Raw genomic sequence first — 18,262 nt, 5'->3', positions numbered from 1 at the left:
ATCCCATCCAAAGAGAATGGTATTACCAAAACTGACATAATGGATCTGACTCTCCAGAGACAACAAAAAGGTAGCATCTGCAGTAACTTTGTGTGACTGGATTAAGGGACACCATAATATCTGGATAGCTCTCAATTTTTCTTTCCTGTAGGTAAGTAAATATATTGTCTTTTTAAATCTGTAAATAAATGGGATAGAGTGGGCACCAGATTAAATTCAGAGTGAGCAGAGCTCAGCTAATAATGGTTACTAGATAACACATTACCCTACTAGTTTTGAAATTATCACAGGAAGACTGTCAGTGAAACTACACTTGTCTAGTATCAGCGGGGTAGCTGTGTTAGTCTGAATCTGTAAAAAGCAACAGAGGGTCCTGTGGCACCTTTAAGACTAACAGAAGTATTGGAGCATAAGCAAGTGTCTTGCGTCTGATGAAGTGGGCATTCACCCACGGAAGCTTATGCTCCAATACTTCTGTTGGTCTTAAAGGTGCCACAGGACCCTCTGTTGCTTTTTACACTTGTCTAAAAGCAGTATGCAACCTCAGTAGTTGGTAAGGGTTATAAAAAGCACTCATTGATGGGAATGCATTATGTACATGAAGTAGCTCACCCTGGTGTATTTGATTTGGTAGAATATATTTTTCATTGTCTGTTTCCTTTCTCCATCAGCTTCAATGACAGTGAATCATGTCCAGATTATTCTTATTTATTTGTATTATGGTAGTAACTACAGGCCTCAACTGAGATAAGGGCCCCACTGAGCGAGGTAGTGTACAAACACATATGAAGATTGTTTACACTAGGAGCTGGGCTGTAATTCCCAGCTCGCATTAGACTTGCTTGCCTTAGACATACTCACACTAACTTTCCTTGAGCTAGTGTGCTAAAAATAGTAACATTGCCATGGTAGCATGGGCAACAGTGACCGGTGTAACGAGCTGGTTGTGCAGAGTACGTACCCAAAGGGTTTGGGTGGGTTTGTACTCAGCGCAGGTAGCTTGTGCCGCCACTCATTGCTGCCCATGCCACCGTTACCATGGCTACACTGCTATTTTTAGCATGCTAGCGCTCTTCAAGCTAGTGAAGGTATGTCTAACATGAGGAATCACCCTTAGCTCTAATGTAGACATATACCTTAAGAGAAAGTCCCTACCCCAAAGAACTTATAGTCTAAATAGAGAAGACAGACAAAGGCTGAAAGAAGGGGAGCATTATTATCCCTGGTTTACAGATGAGGAACAGAGTCAGTAAGTGAATGGCCTGTGGTCATGTAGGAAGACTGTGGCAGAGCCAGAAATTGAACCCTGATGTGTAAATCCCACTGCAGTTCTTTAAAATCTTTCAGAAAAAGTCTTGTGGTTACTGTTCTTGCCCTTGAAAGCTGCCTGTGGCACAAGACATTGTAAAAATGCACCTAATCTATCAACTAGCATTTATAAGGTTCTTATCACCATGGTACTTTACCTGACCACTATATATGGATTTATAAACAGTGAGACTGCCTGGAGATATTCAGTTAGATCTGTCTAGGTTTTGAATTTTGTGATGTAATATGATTTCATTGGTCTGACAGATAGCCCCAAGAAATGGTCGACTCTTCATAAAAATTTAAAATAGCCATTTTGAAGTCCTTTAAAAAGTTCTTAATTTATTCAAAAATTTCAGAACATGTTCTAGTTGTCAATTAGACTTAGCTTTAAAAATTTAATATAGTGATGATTTTATTTTTGCAAAAGAGAACAAAACTAACCGTAGCTATGATGAAAAGACTATTACCTCTACTAAGCGAAATACTTCAGACCTGGGACTAGAATCCTGGTTTTACACCTGCAACAACAAAGGCCTCTAGCACCTGAGCTGAAAGGAGAGGTCTGTTATCCGCTTATGCTGAACTGTAACCAGCCAGTAGAGGGCAACATGCTTACACAATCATATAGTACCAAATGAAAGCCTATGACAAAAATAAATCCCATTGACGTTGGTTAGCGAGCACTGGATTTGGCCCATAACTCCCATTGACATCAATGCAAGCTGTATTGGGCACCAAGCTATCCAAATCCAGCAATACATATGCTTAGTTACATCTTATTTGTTATATCTTCCAATTTACCAGTGCATAGGTCTTCAAGGATGTTTAGCCATATGTAAAGTTGGAAGGGGAAGTAACAAGTTGATTTTTAATTCAGGGTACTTTTAATGCATTATAACTCAAAAACATTTTGAAACAACTTCTTCACACTTTGCAGAAACAGTCTCCTTTGCCATGAGAATAAATCTAATAATTTCCAAATGAAAACAATTTTCCAGAGACCAGACTAGAGTTTTATAACTCAAGCTGATGGTAACAGAAGACCCCAATCCTTCAAGGATTTATACATCCACTTAACTTTACTCACTGCGAGTAGTCAATAGGACTACTCAGCAAGTAGTTCAAAAAGACTGTTGACCTTAGGTAGGCAATACAGAATTATTTTAGCACCTGTATCCCTTTCTCTTTCAGTTGGGTTGTGTTTGGTTGTCTAAGGGTATAATAATGTGCTGCAGCCCTATGTGAAATGGGCTTGCCTGAGGATAAATTTAGGTCTTCGCTCTGGAGTCTATCACTTTTGCAGAGTAAAGTCACTCGACATTCTATTTGGAGAGGTTAATTTAGGAAGAGTAGAATATTCTTAATTTTTCTTTGTCAGCTATGGTGGATTTTTAAACATACAGTGTAAACCTTGAGTTATTTTATCAAAACATTTTATAATAATTCACCATCAGGTGTCTGCTTTCACTGGAGAAAACATGGGTAGTCTCATTATAGTGTGCAGGAAATTAATGTGTGTAACTACTCTTCATATGAAGATAAGAGCATATATTCCTCAACACTGGGACTCCCAACCTGTTAGGCACATCAGACTTTACAGAGAGGTGGGGCATGCCCATCTTTCTGGCCGCTTCTGGAGAGCTGCTGAGCCACTGCCACTGGGCATGTACTCTGGCCCTGTTTTCTTAGGCAGCTCTGCTCAATGCATTCTACCAGCAGAGAGCAGCACAGTACATTGCCAGCAGCTGGGGGAAGGTGAATAAGAACATGCTTTGGGGACAAAGGAGATGAACAGGCAAGAATATAAGAGAACACTGAGGGAGGTGAAGGTGAGAAAGGGAAACACAAAAATAAGAGAATTGGGTGCAGAAAACTGAGTGAAAGGTAGAGGGGATGTATGTTGGACAGGGAAGAAACTAGGTAAAGAAAACAAATGGGTGATGCTAGAAAGCAAAATCAGGAAGAAAAAGAAACGATGGAAAATGTATCCAGGCTGGGAGGGAGAAAGAGAATGTACTTAACAGTGAGACTGCAGCATCCACACCTGCCAGGTCTTGGCATGAAGGGAAAATGGGGCGGGACCCTCAGATCCTGATCCATTAAAGCAGGATGTGCTCCAACCCAAAAGGTTTAGTTGCTATTATTTTAATATTCTCTTTTCTTCTATGGTCTTAATAGACTTTATTGTGATTCAGAAGAATTATCCTTGTATCTGATGATGGTGATTATTGATTCCGTAATTAATATAGGTGAGGAAAACATACTATTCAGAGGGTCTTTTTCAGAATGCTACTCTTGGCAAGCATTGTTCCCTGTGTAAATGGATTTGCCAAGGTGTGAAGTTGTGCCCTATTTGTCCTGATCTTTTTGATCTTTATAAAAATCAACTCTTCCCAGGATTTAATAGTTTAGACATAAGTTGTATTAATTAAACAAAGTGATCAGATACACTTCAGTCACAGGATAAGGGACTCCAAGCTTCTAACTTCACCAATGTAACCTAGCAATGCAAAGCAGTATAAATTTTGGGTGAGTGGAGTACCTATAGCAGGCAAGAACTGAGGGGAAAAGATTTGTCACTAAATCTTGTGTTGTATATTTTTTTGTTAAATCAGCACATTCTTTATAAGAACCTATATTCCTAGGAATTTCCTGGGCTACTAGTTAGATGCTGAATTCAAATGATTGATTTGTTTTTATTCATCTAGTAATGTCTGCCCTAAATTTCGTAAAATGTTAATGTACAATCCCTGGCTTGTACATGTAAAATCCCTGGCTTTCAAATATAGCTTCAGGTTCACTTCAATTTTCTGAAATCGTAAAGAAACTCATTTAATTGCATATGGAAACGGGAAAATAAGAAACTAGCTACATGGGTATGCAGGTAACTTTTACTGTTGTATGCTTACCTTGTAGTTTTGGTTGCAGTAATTAGTGTACAGAAAGCTGGAAAGATGCCTGCAATTCCAAAATGAACAGTGTAGCTCTCTCCTTCCCCTCCCTTTCTCCTTTGGTACCGCCCCTTTAGCTAGAAGCAAGACAGCTGTGTTTGATCATAAACCACTTACAACTCCAGGCGTAGTGGATGGGGAAACTTTAGCGTGAAGTACAGCATCAGTTTGTCTCTGGGTTTTTTCCCCCTTCTAAGACCTTAGGAGTACTTTGATTGTGTTCTCGCTGTGAATTCATCTGAAACTCACCAAATAGTTGCCAGGATATTAAACTCCAATGGGAGATGCCCTCAAACCTAGCTGGGGAAAGGGCAGTATAAAACTAGAGGCAGAGCTGAAACATAGGTTTCACATGGACTTGTGCATTTTTAGTATCCAGGAGATCATTACTGACTGTCTGCATTCTCTGTGACCCTGCACTCTGCAGCTTTAATGAGTCTCTTGCAGAAATGGATTGTTTGTGAAATGAAAACCAATTTGGCTCCTTTAGAAGACCTTGCATCATTAATTTAGATTCTATAAATGTTAAGTGAAAATGGCTGTCTAGAGCAAAATGTGCAAGACAGAAAAATCTTGGAGAAGAAGGGAGTGTTGAATCTATTGAACAAAGCTTGGAAGCATTAAAATCTGTAGAAATAGCCAAGCCCTGAAAAGTCTAATCATGAATTCTGGAGTTGCTATGAAATATGGAAATGACTCTTCTGCGGAGCTGAGCGAGGTAAGCAGTTTCAATATCCTTGTTTTTTTAATTTTTTTTAATGCTTTTGTTTTTTAAATATAGTATTAGTCTATTTTTGGTTTTCAGTCTGCAGGCACTTCAATTAAAGATTAATAGAGTGTATTCTTGTTCTAACTTGCAGTGCTAGTCAGGAAATGACCTGAACTTGCTTCAGTCAGAAATAAGTGGTAAAAGGCAAATGGTTGTAACTGTGCAGAGACCTTTTTTTATGTCGTCCTGCAGCAAGGATTCCCCCACCTTCCCGAGTGCTGCATTTATACACAGCATTCCTCTTTGCAGTAGGTAAAATACACAGCGATCCCAATTGAGATTAAACAGATGGTTACTAAATTGGAGAGGAGGGTGGAAAACAAACAGCATTATTAAGCCAACAACTTTGGGAGAATCACATGATTGTATTTGATTATGTTCAGCCAAGGTAATGCTGTTTCTTCAGATTAGATTAATATTATTTTAGTTGGTGGAAGGGAGAGGAAATAAGCTACTGAGACTTTTACTTCTTGCAGCATAGGGTGAAAAACTGTTGTATTTATTACTTACTGTTGTAGGTATGTCTGTTTCTTTTATGCTCTGAAAGCATTATGTTTTTTAAGCAGATTTGAAATTAAAGCCACATCAAGTATTATGCAAATATTTAAACAGTTGTTCTAAGCTGCATATTTTATGGTTATTGAAATGCCTTGGGCATATCATTCGGGTAGCTTTGATTGGACTGAAAATTGCTGATATTGGTCACAATATACAGCCCAGAGCATCTTATTGGGGTTAAAACATGGTTTTAATGTTCCACAAAATATATTGTCTTGGTTTTAAAAAAAAATCCTTTTTCCTCTTTTGACACACATTTTATGTGCCATGCAGTTTATTTCTTTTATACTGTGTCTCATGAAAAGCATCATATAATGTTTCACAGAAGGAAGGAGACAAAAGAGTAAATGGTTTAGAGAGTTAGGTATGATCACTGTCATACAGCTAGGAAAAAAACTATATACCAAGATAAAGAGTGGAAATATAAAATGAATAAGGAAACAAATAGGTATTCTAGCAGACCAGTGAGAATGAGGGGCAATGGAACACTGTGGAAAGGGCACAAGTGAGGAGTGAGGGTCCATATCCGTGCAGAATCCTGCAGTTCAGGATAGGAACCAGTACAGTATTTTTATTTAAATTTTCTTCCATAATAAAAGTGCTGCGTGTATATTTTATTAGTCATTTAAATAATAGGAGTTCCATTTCATTAACTGTGTGTGGATCTTGCAAAAGGGAACTTAAGAACGAAGGTCTTGTCAACTCAGCATAAACACTAAAGATCCCTGGATGCTTTTTGTAGAGTGGGAGACTGCCCTGGTGTCCTTGGCCAATACTAACCCCCTTCTTCTAGCTTTTATGCAGTGAGTACTATATGCTTGCTGGTTGATGGAGTCCATCCCAGGATAGTGGGGTGTGTGTGTGTGTGTGTGTGGAGGGAGGAGTAATTTATTTTTTTATGTTATATAGCTTTGGGATGAAAGGTAGTATAAGCTTGATTGCTTTTTTAAATGAGATCCTATTCTTTTTACATTACTGTGTTCGTGCAACATCAGTTTGATTAGCACTTCACCTCTGACCATTCTACTTTTAAATAGGATTGTGCAGTTCTGGAAGCTAGTCGTATTCCCACTGAAGTCAAGGTGAGTGTTGCCATTGACATCAATGGGAGCAAGATTATGTCCTTCTTGTTTGCTTTTCAAGCTAGTTCACCAAAATCTCAAATGTCTCCCAATTTTTGTGTATGTTTTGGTTTTATGCCTGTTTCAAAAGTAAAAGTTTCAAACCAGTGCAGTGTCTTGGGAGGGTGATGCTAGGACAGTCATCCAGAGCAGACAATATTTAACAATAGCATTTTCATCTTGGTGTATTGCTTTGGAATGTTATTACAGGTTAGGAGTTGATTTTATTCAGTCACTGGGCGGGACTTTAAGACATATTAAGATAGTTCTTCTAGTCTTGTATTCAGTGATTTCACCTGGAATTTTGACACAGGAGGCCCTCCCACTCCAAGTACCTGCAATGGGAGGAAATATCTAGGGAATTCTGTGATCTTTCACCCTGGGAATTTTTTTTTAAATTTAGCTGTCCCCTATGCTTTGATGGAATTTGATTACATTTGTGTTCTGGAACTACTGAGACAGAGTTTGGTTGCTCACCTCTAAATTTAAGTGACACAAACAGCTCTTTTCTTCCCAGTAGGTGTTATATGAACAATAGGGCCTCCAAGGCTATCTTTTTCTTTTGACTCCCTCTTCCCAGTTCTCCTCACCATGTGTGAAATATTAATTTTTGTTTGCAGTACTTGAAAGATGTAAAGTGCTGTGTAAGTGCTGTTTGTATCTTTGGTTTGTGTCCATGTTTTGTACCTATTCTTTTGGTCTTCCTGTCTCTCTTTTTATTCTCTTCTGGCTTTCCTTCCTGATTATGGCTTTTGTTTTTGCCCACAGTCATTTAAAGAAAATGGCTGCACTGGGAATTTTCCTAGGATCATACAGTTTTAGTGAGTTTTTTGCTCTGTGGCCATCTCCCTACTGGCACTATCTAGTGCATCTGGTTTGGTGAAAAATATGGCAGAAGGCCAGTAATACACATAATTATTTAGGGAAGTTATATCCTCACTTCAATGCACAAAATTCCAACTGTGGAACTGCCATTATTAGAACTAGTGGATAATGTCGAAATCTCTGAACATATACTGTGTGTGTGTGTGTGTGTGTGTGTGTGTGTGTGTGTGTGTGTGTGTGTGTGAAATTAATACACACACACCTTTCTGTGTGTCAGTTGCACAAAATAGAAGGTAAAAATTAATCACTATCCATTCAGTTGGCAAGGGGTGTTTTTCTGAGATTTATGCCAGTATTAGGAAAAACTGACAAAAATCTACCTCCTCCCCCACCATGGATGCAAAAGTGTGTGTGTTTTGCTTTTGATTTGCAAATAGTATGCTGATCTAATCTCTGATTTTTATTGTAAAAGTAAACAAAATCTTGATATCTAGTTGGTATGTCCTTTTCCTTTGTTTGCCTTTTTCCCCCAATGAAGTTCACACATACAGCAAGGAAAACTGATTTCCATGGTAAGCCAGTCATGTTCCCATCAGAGCAGTATGATTTCAGTGATTGCTGAACTCCAGAGGTGAAGTTGTCAATATTGGTGCATATATCAGCAGCTTCTCTGGTTGACCCTCTTCCTCTACTCTCCCACCAAAAAAGAGATTGGGGCGGGGCAGGGGGGGGTGAAGACATTAGGAGACGTTGGTCTGAAAAATCTGGAAGTTGCTGATAGTAACGTTGCTGCCACTCGTCAGAATGGGATAGGCTTTGTTAACGTTGTAAATAATTCATAAGGTCCAACAAGGCCTGGTTTTAGTATTGTGAAACAGGCTAGCTGCTGCCAGTGCTGTGGTGTGAAGCATTATTTGGAGAGATTTCACTTTGAGATTTGATCAGTTGGGGGATAGGACACCCAGAATTAAATAATCACTATTCAGATCCATGTGTTTAGGCCAATGGTACCATTAACTATTGAGTGTAACTATACAACGTGTTCTTAAAAGCCGACATCATGAATACCACTTAAGCAGTTTTTTACAGGCAACCAATTAAGTGCAGAAAAATTATTTGTAGTTACAAAGGTAACTGACCCACCCTCCCTCTCAGGTTTTCACAGTGTTCAAAGTGGGGCTGTACTTCAGAATGTTCCCACTTTTTTGCAGAATACCTGGATGAATGTGCACAGTGAGGTTTTCTTATTACATAGTCCATTTCCATATACGTATATGAAGGTGGTGGTTGTTTATGCATGTGCTTAATTTTACTTTCCACTGAGTAGTCTACAATGTGGCTACTCGCTGTAGTAAAGTTAAGCACGCACATAAGTGTTTGCAGGATTCTGTCCTTGGTTATACACAAATGATTCCCGTCAAAGTCAGTGGAAACCGTGCGCATCTGTCAAGGGCAGAATTGGGCCCCAAGAGAGGTTTCTGCAGACTCAGGGCTGGTATCTCATTTTTGCAAAACATTCATTTTTTAAAATGTGGTTGGTTTGTTTTATGTGTCCATTTCCTTTTGCCATTTGCTCTGTAAGCTGCGATGGGGACATCATTTCTCTAATGGGTATGTTCTTTCCAAAGCACCAAATTTAAAAAAAAATCCCTTCTTCTCAGGTACATAATTTCTTCCCTTTGCTTTTCATTATCTCTGCTTAGATTTCCGCAGTTCAGAAAATTAAGGTTGCTGCTTGCATTCTTGGATACAGTTGTCCATTCTTTAACCACTTACAATGCCAGGAACAAACTACTTGATTTACGCACTCCTTTTAAAGGAGAGAGAGAAATTTCACCAAAGTGATGTTTGAATACTATGCCCCACCAAGGGATTTTTTTTTACTATTATTATTTTTGGTGGGAGGAGGTAGAGGAGTGAGGTCTCTGGAGGAGAACAGCGCATGGGAAGAAGGATTACAAAATTCTACCGTGTTTCCCCGAAAGTAAGACATCCCCCGAAAATAAGACCTACTTCCAGTTTTGCCTCTCGCTGTAATATAAGGCATCCCCGAAAATAAGACTTCCCCGATAATAAGGCCACCCCGGAATATAAGGCCCCGAAGCTCCAGGAAAAATAAGACCTCCCCTGAAAATAAGACCTAGCGCATCTTTGGGAGCAAAAATTAATATAAGACACTGTCTTATTTTCGGGGAAACGGTATACATAGTACAAGATACGAAGAATGAAAGGGACAGTACCAAGTTTGTAAGGGGTGAAACAGGAACCCATGACATAGTGATGTCCTTCAGAATTTCACATTTGTATTTCCACCTCACCACCACTACCCTGATTACTCCTGCTTCAAGAAAATAATGAAGAAGAGTAACAAAATGCAAAGGATGAGGCTGCTCGAGTCATAAATGCAACCCAATACAAAGACATTGCTGTGTTGGGCCAGAGAGTGGGGCAGATACAAATGAGGGAGCCTGACATGGATACAAGCCCCATTGGCAAATACAGCATTGACAATCCCTACCCTCCTGTATTTTCTGTAAGTTTTCTGTTCTTTTTAGGATATGATTCTGCTTGCGCTAGTGCTGTAATGTACGTGTGGGGAACTGGGAACAGGTTTGTACATACTTCAGGTTGGAAATAAATCTTACGGCCTTATTTTTGCCTTCTGAGTTTTGAAATCTTGAGTTTGGCAGTCTTACTATCGGACAGTCAGAAAGCAGTCTGAATCCATCACTGATCAGGCTGTAATGGGGTTGTTGCAGTGACACAGTACTCCTTTACAGGCATAGTGACCTCATCTCACATTGGTATCCCCCTCTCACTCCACTGTCTAGTGTTACAAGACATGTGCCTGACCTCCGATAAAGAAAAAGAGTATTAAAGGTGTACAGAGATTGCTATTAAAAGGCAACATATACTGCATATTGGTATATAGGAGAGATTACAGTTTCCCCCTATACATAGAAGATAAGTGTTCTGGTACTCTTTGATAAATTGGTGATAACTGTATTTATACAAGTTGAAAAGACCTTAATTTTTTGTTGTTTATAAATGACAGTCCACTGTTGGGCAGACCTGGCCCTTTTTGAGAACAATTTAAGCACTGAAGAATAGATGCATAACTGACCCTTAAGGTAATAATAAACAGCTCATCTGTTTCATATCTATCAAAGCTAAAATGCACTGGTTTATTGACTGTTAGAATGACGTTACATTGCATGTTGTGTAAAAATGATTTTCTCACAGCAGAAAGTACCCACCAAACTTTAGAGCATCATTTCTGTGGGTCTGGTCTGTGTACCTTTGGTTCTCATTGATCTACAGTATACACTAACATGGGGGTACAGATTTTATTCAGATAATCAGGAGTTCAGATATTCAAGAGGGCAGGAGCAGCAGTGCAGGAAGCCTTCTGCAGCCCTACTGTCACGACCCTCCTCCCTTCCTCCTGTGACAGCAGAGCTGGGGAGGGCTCCCTGCACTGCTGCTCCTGCTCTCTAGATTATTGCAGGTGCCAAGGGTGGAGTGGGGGAGGTTACAGTCCTGGCAGGGCAGATCAGAGACCCGTGGCCAGGACTCTGCTCTGTCCTGCCAGGACTGCAGTCTTACCTGCACCTGACTCCTGCAGGATTGGGTGTCACCAGCCCTGCGGCAGTGCAGGGAGCACATAGAGCATGTCTACACATGGATAAAAGACCCATGGCTGGTCTGGGTCAGCTGACTCAGGCTGCAGTGCTAAAAATTGGTGTGTAGATGGTCTCACTCAGGCTGGAGCCTCGCAGGGTCTCACACCTCGGGCTCCAGACTCAGCTCAAACGTCTACATAGCAATTTTTCACTCCTGGAGCCCTGAGAGTCTGAGTCAGCTGACCCAGGTGGGCAAGCCACAGGTTTTTTTATCCCTGTGTAGACATATCTTCCGTCCCATGATAGCAGGTCTGTAGATGGCTCCATGCACCACCTTAGGAGCCATTCAGCAGCAGGGTGGCCTCCCTGTGGCTGGGAGTCTCTTCTTTGTTGTTCAGACCTCTGCATTATCCAAATCCCTTCCTTGTTGTCCCCCAGCATGGAGAATGAGGAAGGGATTCGGATAATGTGGATGATCAGATGATAGAGTTTTGGAAAATTGGGCATATACTGTATTAGGAAGTGCTCAGCATCTCAAAGTACTGGGTCTGTAATTTGCGTTTTATATGTCAACTGCATAGAAATTTCTTTTCCTGTTTATCCTCTCTTCCTTCAAAATTTCTTTTTAATTTTTCTCTCTCCATCGCTTATACATGTTATGCAAGCTTCTGCCTTCCTATGTGCATGTTGAACTCTCAGGGGCCACTAATGACTGACATTAGTGAGAGAACTTCTTGAACTAAGGGTCACATTTGGCTCTTTGCATTTCATGGGGTAGTTTATCTTAGCCTGGTATTGAATATCCTGTACATTAAATCAGATTAAACAAATGGACCTGATTCATTGCATGGTGGAACTTGCACATTGAATCAGGGTATCATATCATATAGATTTGAAGGCCAGAAGGGACCATCAGACCATGTAGTTTGATCTCCTGTATATCATAGGCCACCAACGCCACCCAGCCCATCTGCATGCAAAACCCAACAACCCCAGTTAGACCAAAGTATTTAGAACCCTGAGGAGACTATGGCTACGTGTACACTATGAGATAGGGGCGTGATTCCCCTGCCTGCGTTCACATACTTGCGCTAGCACCCACGAGTATAAATAGCAGCGTAGCACTGGTAGTGGCAGCGCAGGCATGGCTGAGCTGTGCCAAATATATTCCCATCAGTTTCAGACGGGGTTGTACTCCCCATGGCTCCGCCATGCCGCTACCGTGGCTACGCTGCTGTTTGTACTTATGCTGTTGAGAGCGAGCACAAGTATGCATACACGAGCAGGGGAATTACACCCCAAGCTTGTAGTGTACATGTAGCCTAAGCTACTGTGTGCCAAAGGGAGAGAACAGATGCACCAATGCCTAAGGCCCTGCAGTGGCAGGGGATTGATTAAATGAGATATACCCAGTTAATTCTGACAGGTGACCCACGTTCCATACTTCAGAGGGAGGTGGGGGGGGGGGGAAAGCCAGGTCACTGCCTATCTGACCTGCGGGAAATGCCTTCCTGACCTAAGGTAGGGCCATCAGTTACACATAGAGCATGTGAGCAAGAAGCAGCCAGCCAAGCATCTGAGAGACAGAATGTTCTGTATCACCTTAGAGCACTGGTTCAGCTTCCCTAGAGACAGTGAGGTGCTATTTGCACCCTTTGTGCCTTTATGGGTAAGCTAAGCCCCATATCTTTTTTCTCTTTGCTCCACTCCGTATTGAATGGCAGGATTTTATTCAAGGTTAAACCTTACAAAGGATTCAGAGTTAAACCCTTTCAAGACTGTTGTCCTAATGGATGCTTAGACAGTAGAGAGATAGTATAACCACGTCACCTAAAGAGTTATGGTAGATCTCACCTTATTGCAGATATCCAATTTAAGGAGGGGATTCGAGCAGAGAATCTTAATGGTAGAGCTCAGGGATGGTAGCCAGGAAGTCTGGATGTAACTTGCAGATCAGATAAACTTTAATCCTGGTTATTCATAACTTTGCTAAATCTAATTTATTTTTATGCTTTATTGTGATCACTTATGATGCATTGCATAGATGAAAGTAAGTATCCTTTTAAAAGAGGGGGAGATGAGACATTCATGTGATGCCACAGTTTATTAACAGATTGTCTTAGTCAGGCTGGCTTGATGGCATGTTATCAGGGTGCTGTGCTGCCAATTTAGAAATCTGGGTTAGAACATGAGCTCAGATCCTTTATCTGTCTGAGGGGTTGCATTTTTGGCATGACCTGTGCATGTCATTTCCAGTGTGACTGATGCATGGTATTTCCGGTGTAAAAACCATACGAACTTCAAAGAACATTTACTTTCTGGATTTGTGTGAGCTGCTTATCAGGCACACAGTGTTTCAGGCTTGGATGTTATTAAATTGAAGTACTATAAAAAGATTACTCAAATGCCCAGACGCTGTCAGTGCAGATAATGCTATTCTCCAGACTCCTAATGAAAAAATGGCAAAGATTATGTAACTTATCTGCCTGATATTAAAATATTTCCAGCTATTAAGACAGAACATTTGAAAAAATGCCCCTGGCCTGGAGATTTAATAAGGACAAATGTATATCGGGAGAGTAACATTCACAACGTACTGGATTCCCTAAACGTTTTTAGCGAGGTTTAATGTTTTTATCCCTAGATCTATAGTGCCAGAAACTCATTACTTAGGAAAGTGTTTTTTTTAGCTAAAGATCAAGAGATCCCCTCAACCTTTATGGGAAGAGAAAATCATGGTTTTAAGTGATCAGCCCTGGAGCTATCAAGGCCCAAACCAAAGCTGGAGGATGGTGTCTGTCTTTCAGAATTTGTTTGTTTGCTCTGAGCTGGATGTGGATTGCAGAAACAAAATTGTGGAGGAGAAGAGGAAGGATTTGGATATGAAATTGGATGATTATTGTAAGGGTATAGTGAGATGTTGATTCTACGGTGGTACAGTAGACTGATGTAATATTAAGACACAGAATGTGTTCTTGTTGATATGTCACTGCTATTGTTTTCAGTCGGTTAAGAAGTGTTATTAATGATGTGACACTGTGTATCAGTTAAATTTTCAGTTTGTACTTGTGTGCTGGGAACTGTTGATTTCTAAACACAACGGGAAAACCTGTGGGAGCTCCCCTTTAACATACAGTAATAATATGTCAGTGCAAACACACACTGTGGGGAGATATAGTGGTCTCTGAATTTGAGGATTCTGTGTGAAAGAGGGAGGTAGATTTGGATAGTGTTGGTCACTTAATTTCTGAGACATGAGGAGGCACAGTGCATTAGTCCTATATCAAGGTTTGCCATATAAATGAGTCTTCTGTCTGCATGAATTATTTAGATATTCTTTTAAAGAAACCCAAATAACAGTAGATGTGTTCAGTAAGATCACATGTTAAGAGATCAACTCTGTTGTTGACTTCTAGGATTAAAATTTTGTAGTTAAAATGAAAATATTGATTGGATTTATTTTTTTATGATTGAAGTAAATTTTCTAGTTCAATCATGCCAAATTAAAAAACATTGAACAAATATATTCTGTACACACACTGAATTATATCTATATAGATATAGTTGTGTACATAGATGCAATAAATTGTGTATTTATTGTAAAGTTGAATAAATTATACTGTCTTTTTTTTATTGCTGTTGTTGCAAATAAGTGCTCTGAAAAGATGTAATTTTTTTTTTAACCTAAGAATTGTAAGAATGTTAAATTAATCCTGTTCTATTTTCTCTGGGGTTTAGGTCTTGACTAGAGGGAAGCAGCATGGTCTGGTAGATAGGGCACTGAATTGGGACTCAGGAAACCTGGATACTATTTCCTGCTCTCCACTGGTCTATTTGTGTGACTATGGGCAAGTCCTTTCCCTTCTCTATGCCTCTGATTCCTTCTCATCACCCTTTTTCTGTTTATATCTTAAATTCTTCTGGGACAGTCCTGCCCAGAGATACTCTCTCTTTAGGTGTTTTTACAATGCCTTGCACAGTGAGGCCTGCAGGCATTACGGGAATATAAATAATAATATTTCTGCTCATTTAAGGATCCCATGGTGATCAGATTCTAAATCTGGCAGTATAATTACCCCTGCAGCTTAAGCTGTAAACAATGGGGCAGATCCTCAGCGGGTATAAATTTTCATAGCTATGAAAATTCAGTGAAGCTATGACAGTTTACACCACTGGTAGATCTGCCCCAGTATACTTTTTCATTTCATGTTCTGAAATGTTGTACAGTGTTGTTTTGTGCTGTTGAATTGCTTTCAAGTTCCATGCCTTAATGTTTGTTAAAAAAATCTATATAGTACATTGCAAATATATGCTGTACAGAATATTTTAAAACTACATATGTAAGTATTTGGATGTAGCATGTGGACATCATTATTTTGATGTTGAAGCAGGAGTGATTGTTTTGTTGCTATTTGTGTTTTATTTTTAAACTAAATTTAAAATATGCTTGTTTTATTTTTAAGCTACATTTAAAATTTAAATTTAAATGTATTGCTATTTGTGTTTTATTTTTTTAAACTAAATTTTGTACCTTAATTTTGCTATGCAGTCAATTGCATCTACAGTGGCCAAATGTCTCTTCAGTTTAGGATGGAATAATTCTAACCCAGATAAATGGGTAGTTGGTGTTATGTGATAATTCAAGAATAACTGTTGGTATTACTTGATATTTACCAATATCGTGTATTAGGTGACTTTTTCTAAAACAATATTTATTTTGAAAACATTTATATCAGTACATATTTCTGTTGCTCAGTTGTATCTTTTTATTTACTACTGACAAATTTGTTGATGAGAGTAACATTTATTGTAAAGAACAATTAATGTAATGTTTCCATTGCAGTACAGACAATGGAGGAAAAAGAAAGTAGAACCAACTTATACCTTATTAGAGTATCAGCTTTGTCCTGGCATATTAAATATTTATAAACATTAATACAGTTTCCCAAGTTTTTGACATAACATTTAATCTTTATTATAAAGTTGTTTTTTTTTAAATCTAAAATAAGCAGACTTGTGTATATATAGACTATCACTCCAACTAATGAATAATGGCAAAGTATATAATTATTATTGTATTATAGGTGGGGCTGGAAGCACTGGCTCTTATTAAGATTGCCCAACACTTCCCATTATAAAGATACTGGTTTCAGTTGCTTATAATTTTTCCAAATTTTAACCATTTAGGTTGAAATTTTTCAAGCCAAGTGTCTGTCAGGCCAGAATTGAAAAATTACAGCCAAAAATGGTTCTGATGATTCCAAGAACAAGGCTAGTGAAAAATACCTTGTTTTGCCCATGTTAAATTCTGGCGATCTTTGCTTTGGAAATATCTATCACCCCAAAGCTTTGGAGCAGGGACTTGAAATTTTCCAGGGGAGTGGCCTTTGTGTCAGGGATGTTTCTTTTGCCATACCAGTGAAAATCTGCCCAGATTTGGCCAAGTTATAAACCAGGGGTAGGCAACCTATGGCACACGTGCCAAAGGCGGCACGCGAGCTGATTTTCAGTGGCACTCTCACTGCGCGGGTCCTGGCCACCGGTTCAGGGGCTCTGGATTTTAATTTAATTTTAAATGAAGCTTCTTAAACATTTTAAAAACCTTATTTACTTTACATACAACAATAGTTTAGTTATATATTATAGACTTATAGAAAGAGACCTTCTAAAAACGTTAAAATGTATGACTGGCACGCGAAACCTTAAATCAGAGTGAATAAATGAACACCACTTCTGAAAGGTTGCCGACCCCTGTTATAAACTTTTGAAAAATCGCAGTTCACACATGGTCACTAGAGATTTGCAAGAGCTTAATAGCTCTTAAGAGCTCTGAAGAGTCCATCTGCACCTAGCATGCTCCAGCTCATGGTTTAGCAGGAGTTACTTGCAGTTGCAGATCTGGGCTGCTCAGAGCCAGGCTGGGGCCAGGTACTGGAACTGAGAGCAGGGAGTCTGTGCTCTCAATGACTCGCTCTTGGACCCAAGCAGTGTGGAGGCAGAAACTGCCTGATTCAAATACAGATGGGCCCAGAGATGGACCTGGGGTAGGAAAGAGTCCAACTACGAATAGAGGCTGGTAGTGCTGCAGGTGGGGAAAGGAAATTGAGAGTTTGCGGGGATGGAAGACATTGATATTTGCTGGGCAAGGAGCTGGGAGCTGGGGAGGGAAATGGTGGGGTGGGAGCTGGTAGAGGGAGACAGAGAAAAACGAGTAGCTGGCTGTAGAGAGGGGGACGGAAACCAGTGGAGTGAGGGGAAGGAAGACCTCCAGTGAGAAGTTAAAGTGCAGAGGACTGGCTGGGCAAAGAGAATGGGGCAAAGAGCTGGTGGGAGACAAGGGGAGGAGATTAGACGAGGAACCCAGGGAAGGGAGATGGGGACTGGGAGCCTACAGGGACAGGAAATGTAGGCAGGGGGTCCTGTGGAAACAATAGTATGTGATCATGTAATTAAAGACTGTCTCATACTCCGTATGCACAATGAATTAAGCCAACCTTAACTCTGGCATTTTCTAACTTTAGGTGCTCTCAAGCGCACCTGACCCCCTGGACTTGAGAGCCTGAGCTCCAGCCCAAGCTGCAGAGTCCATACTGCTGTTTTTAGCCTGATAGCTCGAGCCCCGCTAGCACAAGTTTGTCTGTTTGGGCTGGAAGGCTCACTCCCAGCTGTAACGTAGAAATACCTAGTAAAGCAGAATCCTCTGCATTATCTTGCCACCATGCTAACCTGTACAGCCTGCTTGGTAATAGAATATAGTCTGTTGTCAGTGCCAACCTAAAGTCTTTATGTAGAACTTCTTGTTGCTGCCTCTGCAGATATTGGCTGTGCTGTATCCCAGTTAGCAAAGGTTATGCCAATTAGTGATGCTGCTATTATTGTGATGTACAGATTTGACTCTTGTTGTTCAAACAAACTTGTATTGGTCCATCTTTTTGTATCAAGCAGTTCTTTACAAATACAACCTTTCCCTTCCCCCAGTATATGTCTAATATTCTGGTTCCTGCAAGAGCAGATTATTTACTTGTAGAGATCCAAATTGTGTTTGAAATTACTGGTGCTGAAGATATAATAGTCATGTAGCTCAGTATTTTCCCTATAAAGCTT

General features: G+C 39.9%; 1 protein-coding gene across 3 annotated transcripts in view; it reads left to right on the top strand.

Annotated features, from left to right (window-relative positions):
- The window catches only part of MCC (MCC regulator of WNT signaling pathway), a 331,118-nt gene that overhangs the window by 92,880 nt on the left and 219,976 nt on the right, over positions 1-18,262 (top strand). The window contains exons 1-2 of one of the 3 annotated variants that reach the window (XM_026649203.2): positions 4,407-4,980; positions 6,627-6,671. The exons of the other annotated variants lie outside the window; for them this stretch is intronic. Coding sequence (XP_026504988.1) covers positions 4,924-4,980; positions 6,627-6,671 — 102 coding nt within the window. The 5' untranslated portion in view covers positions 4,407-4,923. Of the gene's footprint in view, positions 1-4,406; positions 4,981-6,626; positions 6,672-18,262 lie in introns of those variants that run through there. 3 annotated transcript variants of the gene reach the window in all.

This window comes from Terrapene carolina, unplaced genomic scaffold (genome assembly GCF_002925995.2).
Source record: "Terrapene carolina triunguis isolate 2854851 unplaced genomic scaffold, T_m_triunguis-2.0 Scaffold69, whole genome shotgun sequence".
In the NCBI taxonomy this organism is placed as follows: Eukaryota; Metazoa; Chordata; order Testudines; family Emydidae; genus Terrapene; species Terrapene triunguis.
This window is presented reverse-complemented; position numbering and strand designations above follow the sequence as displayed.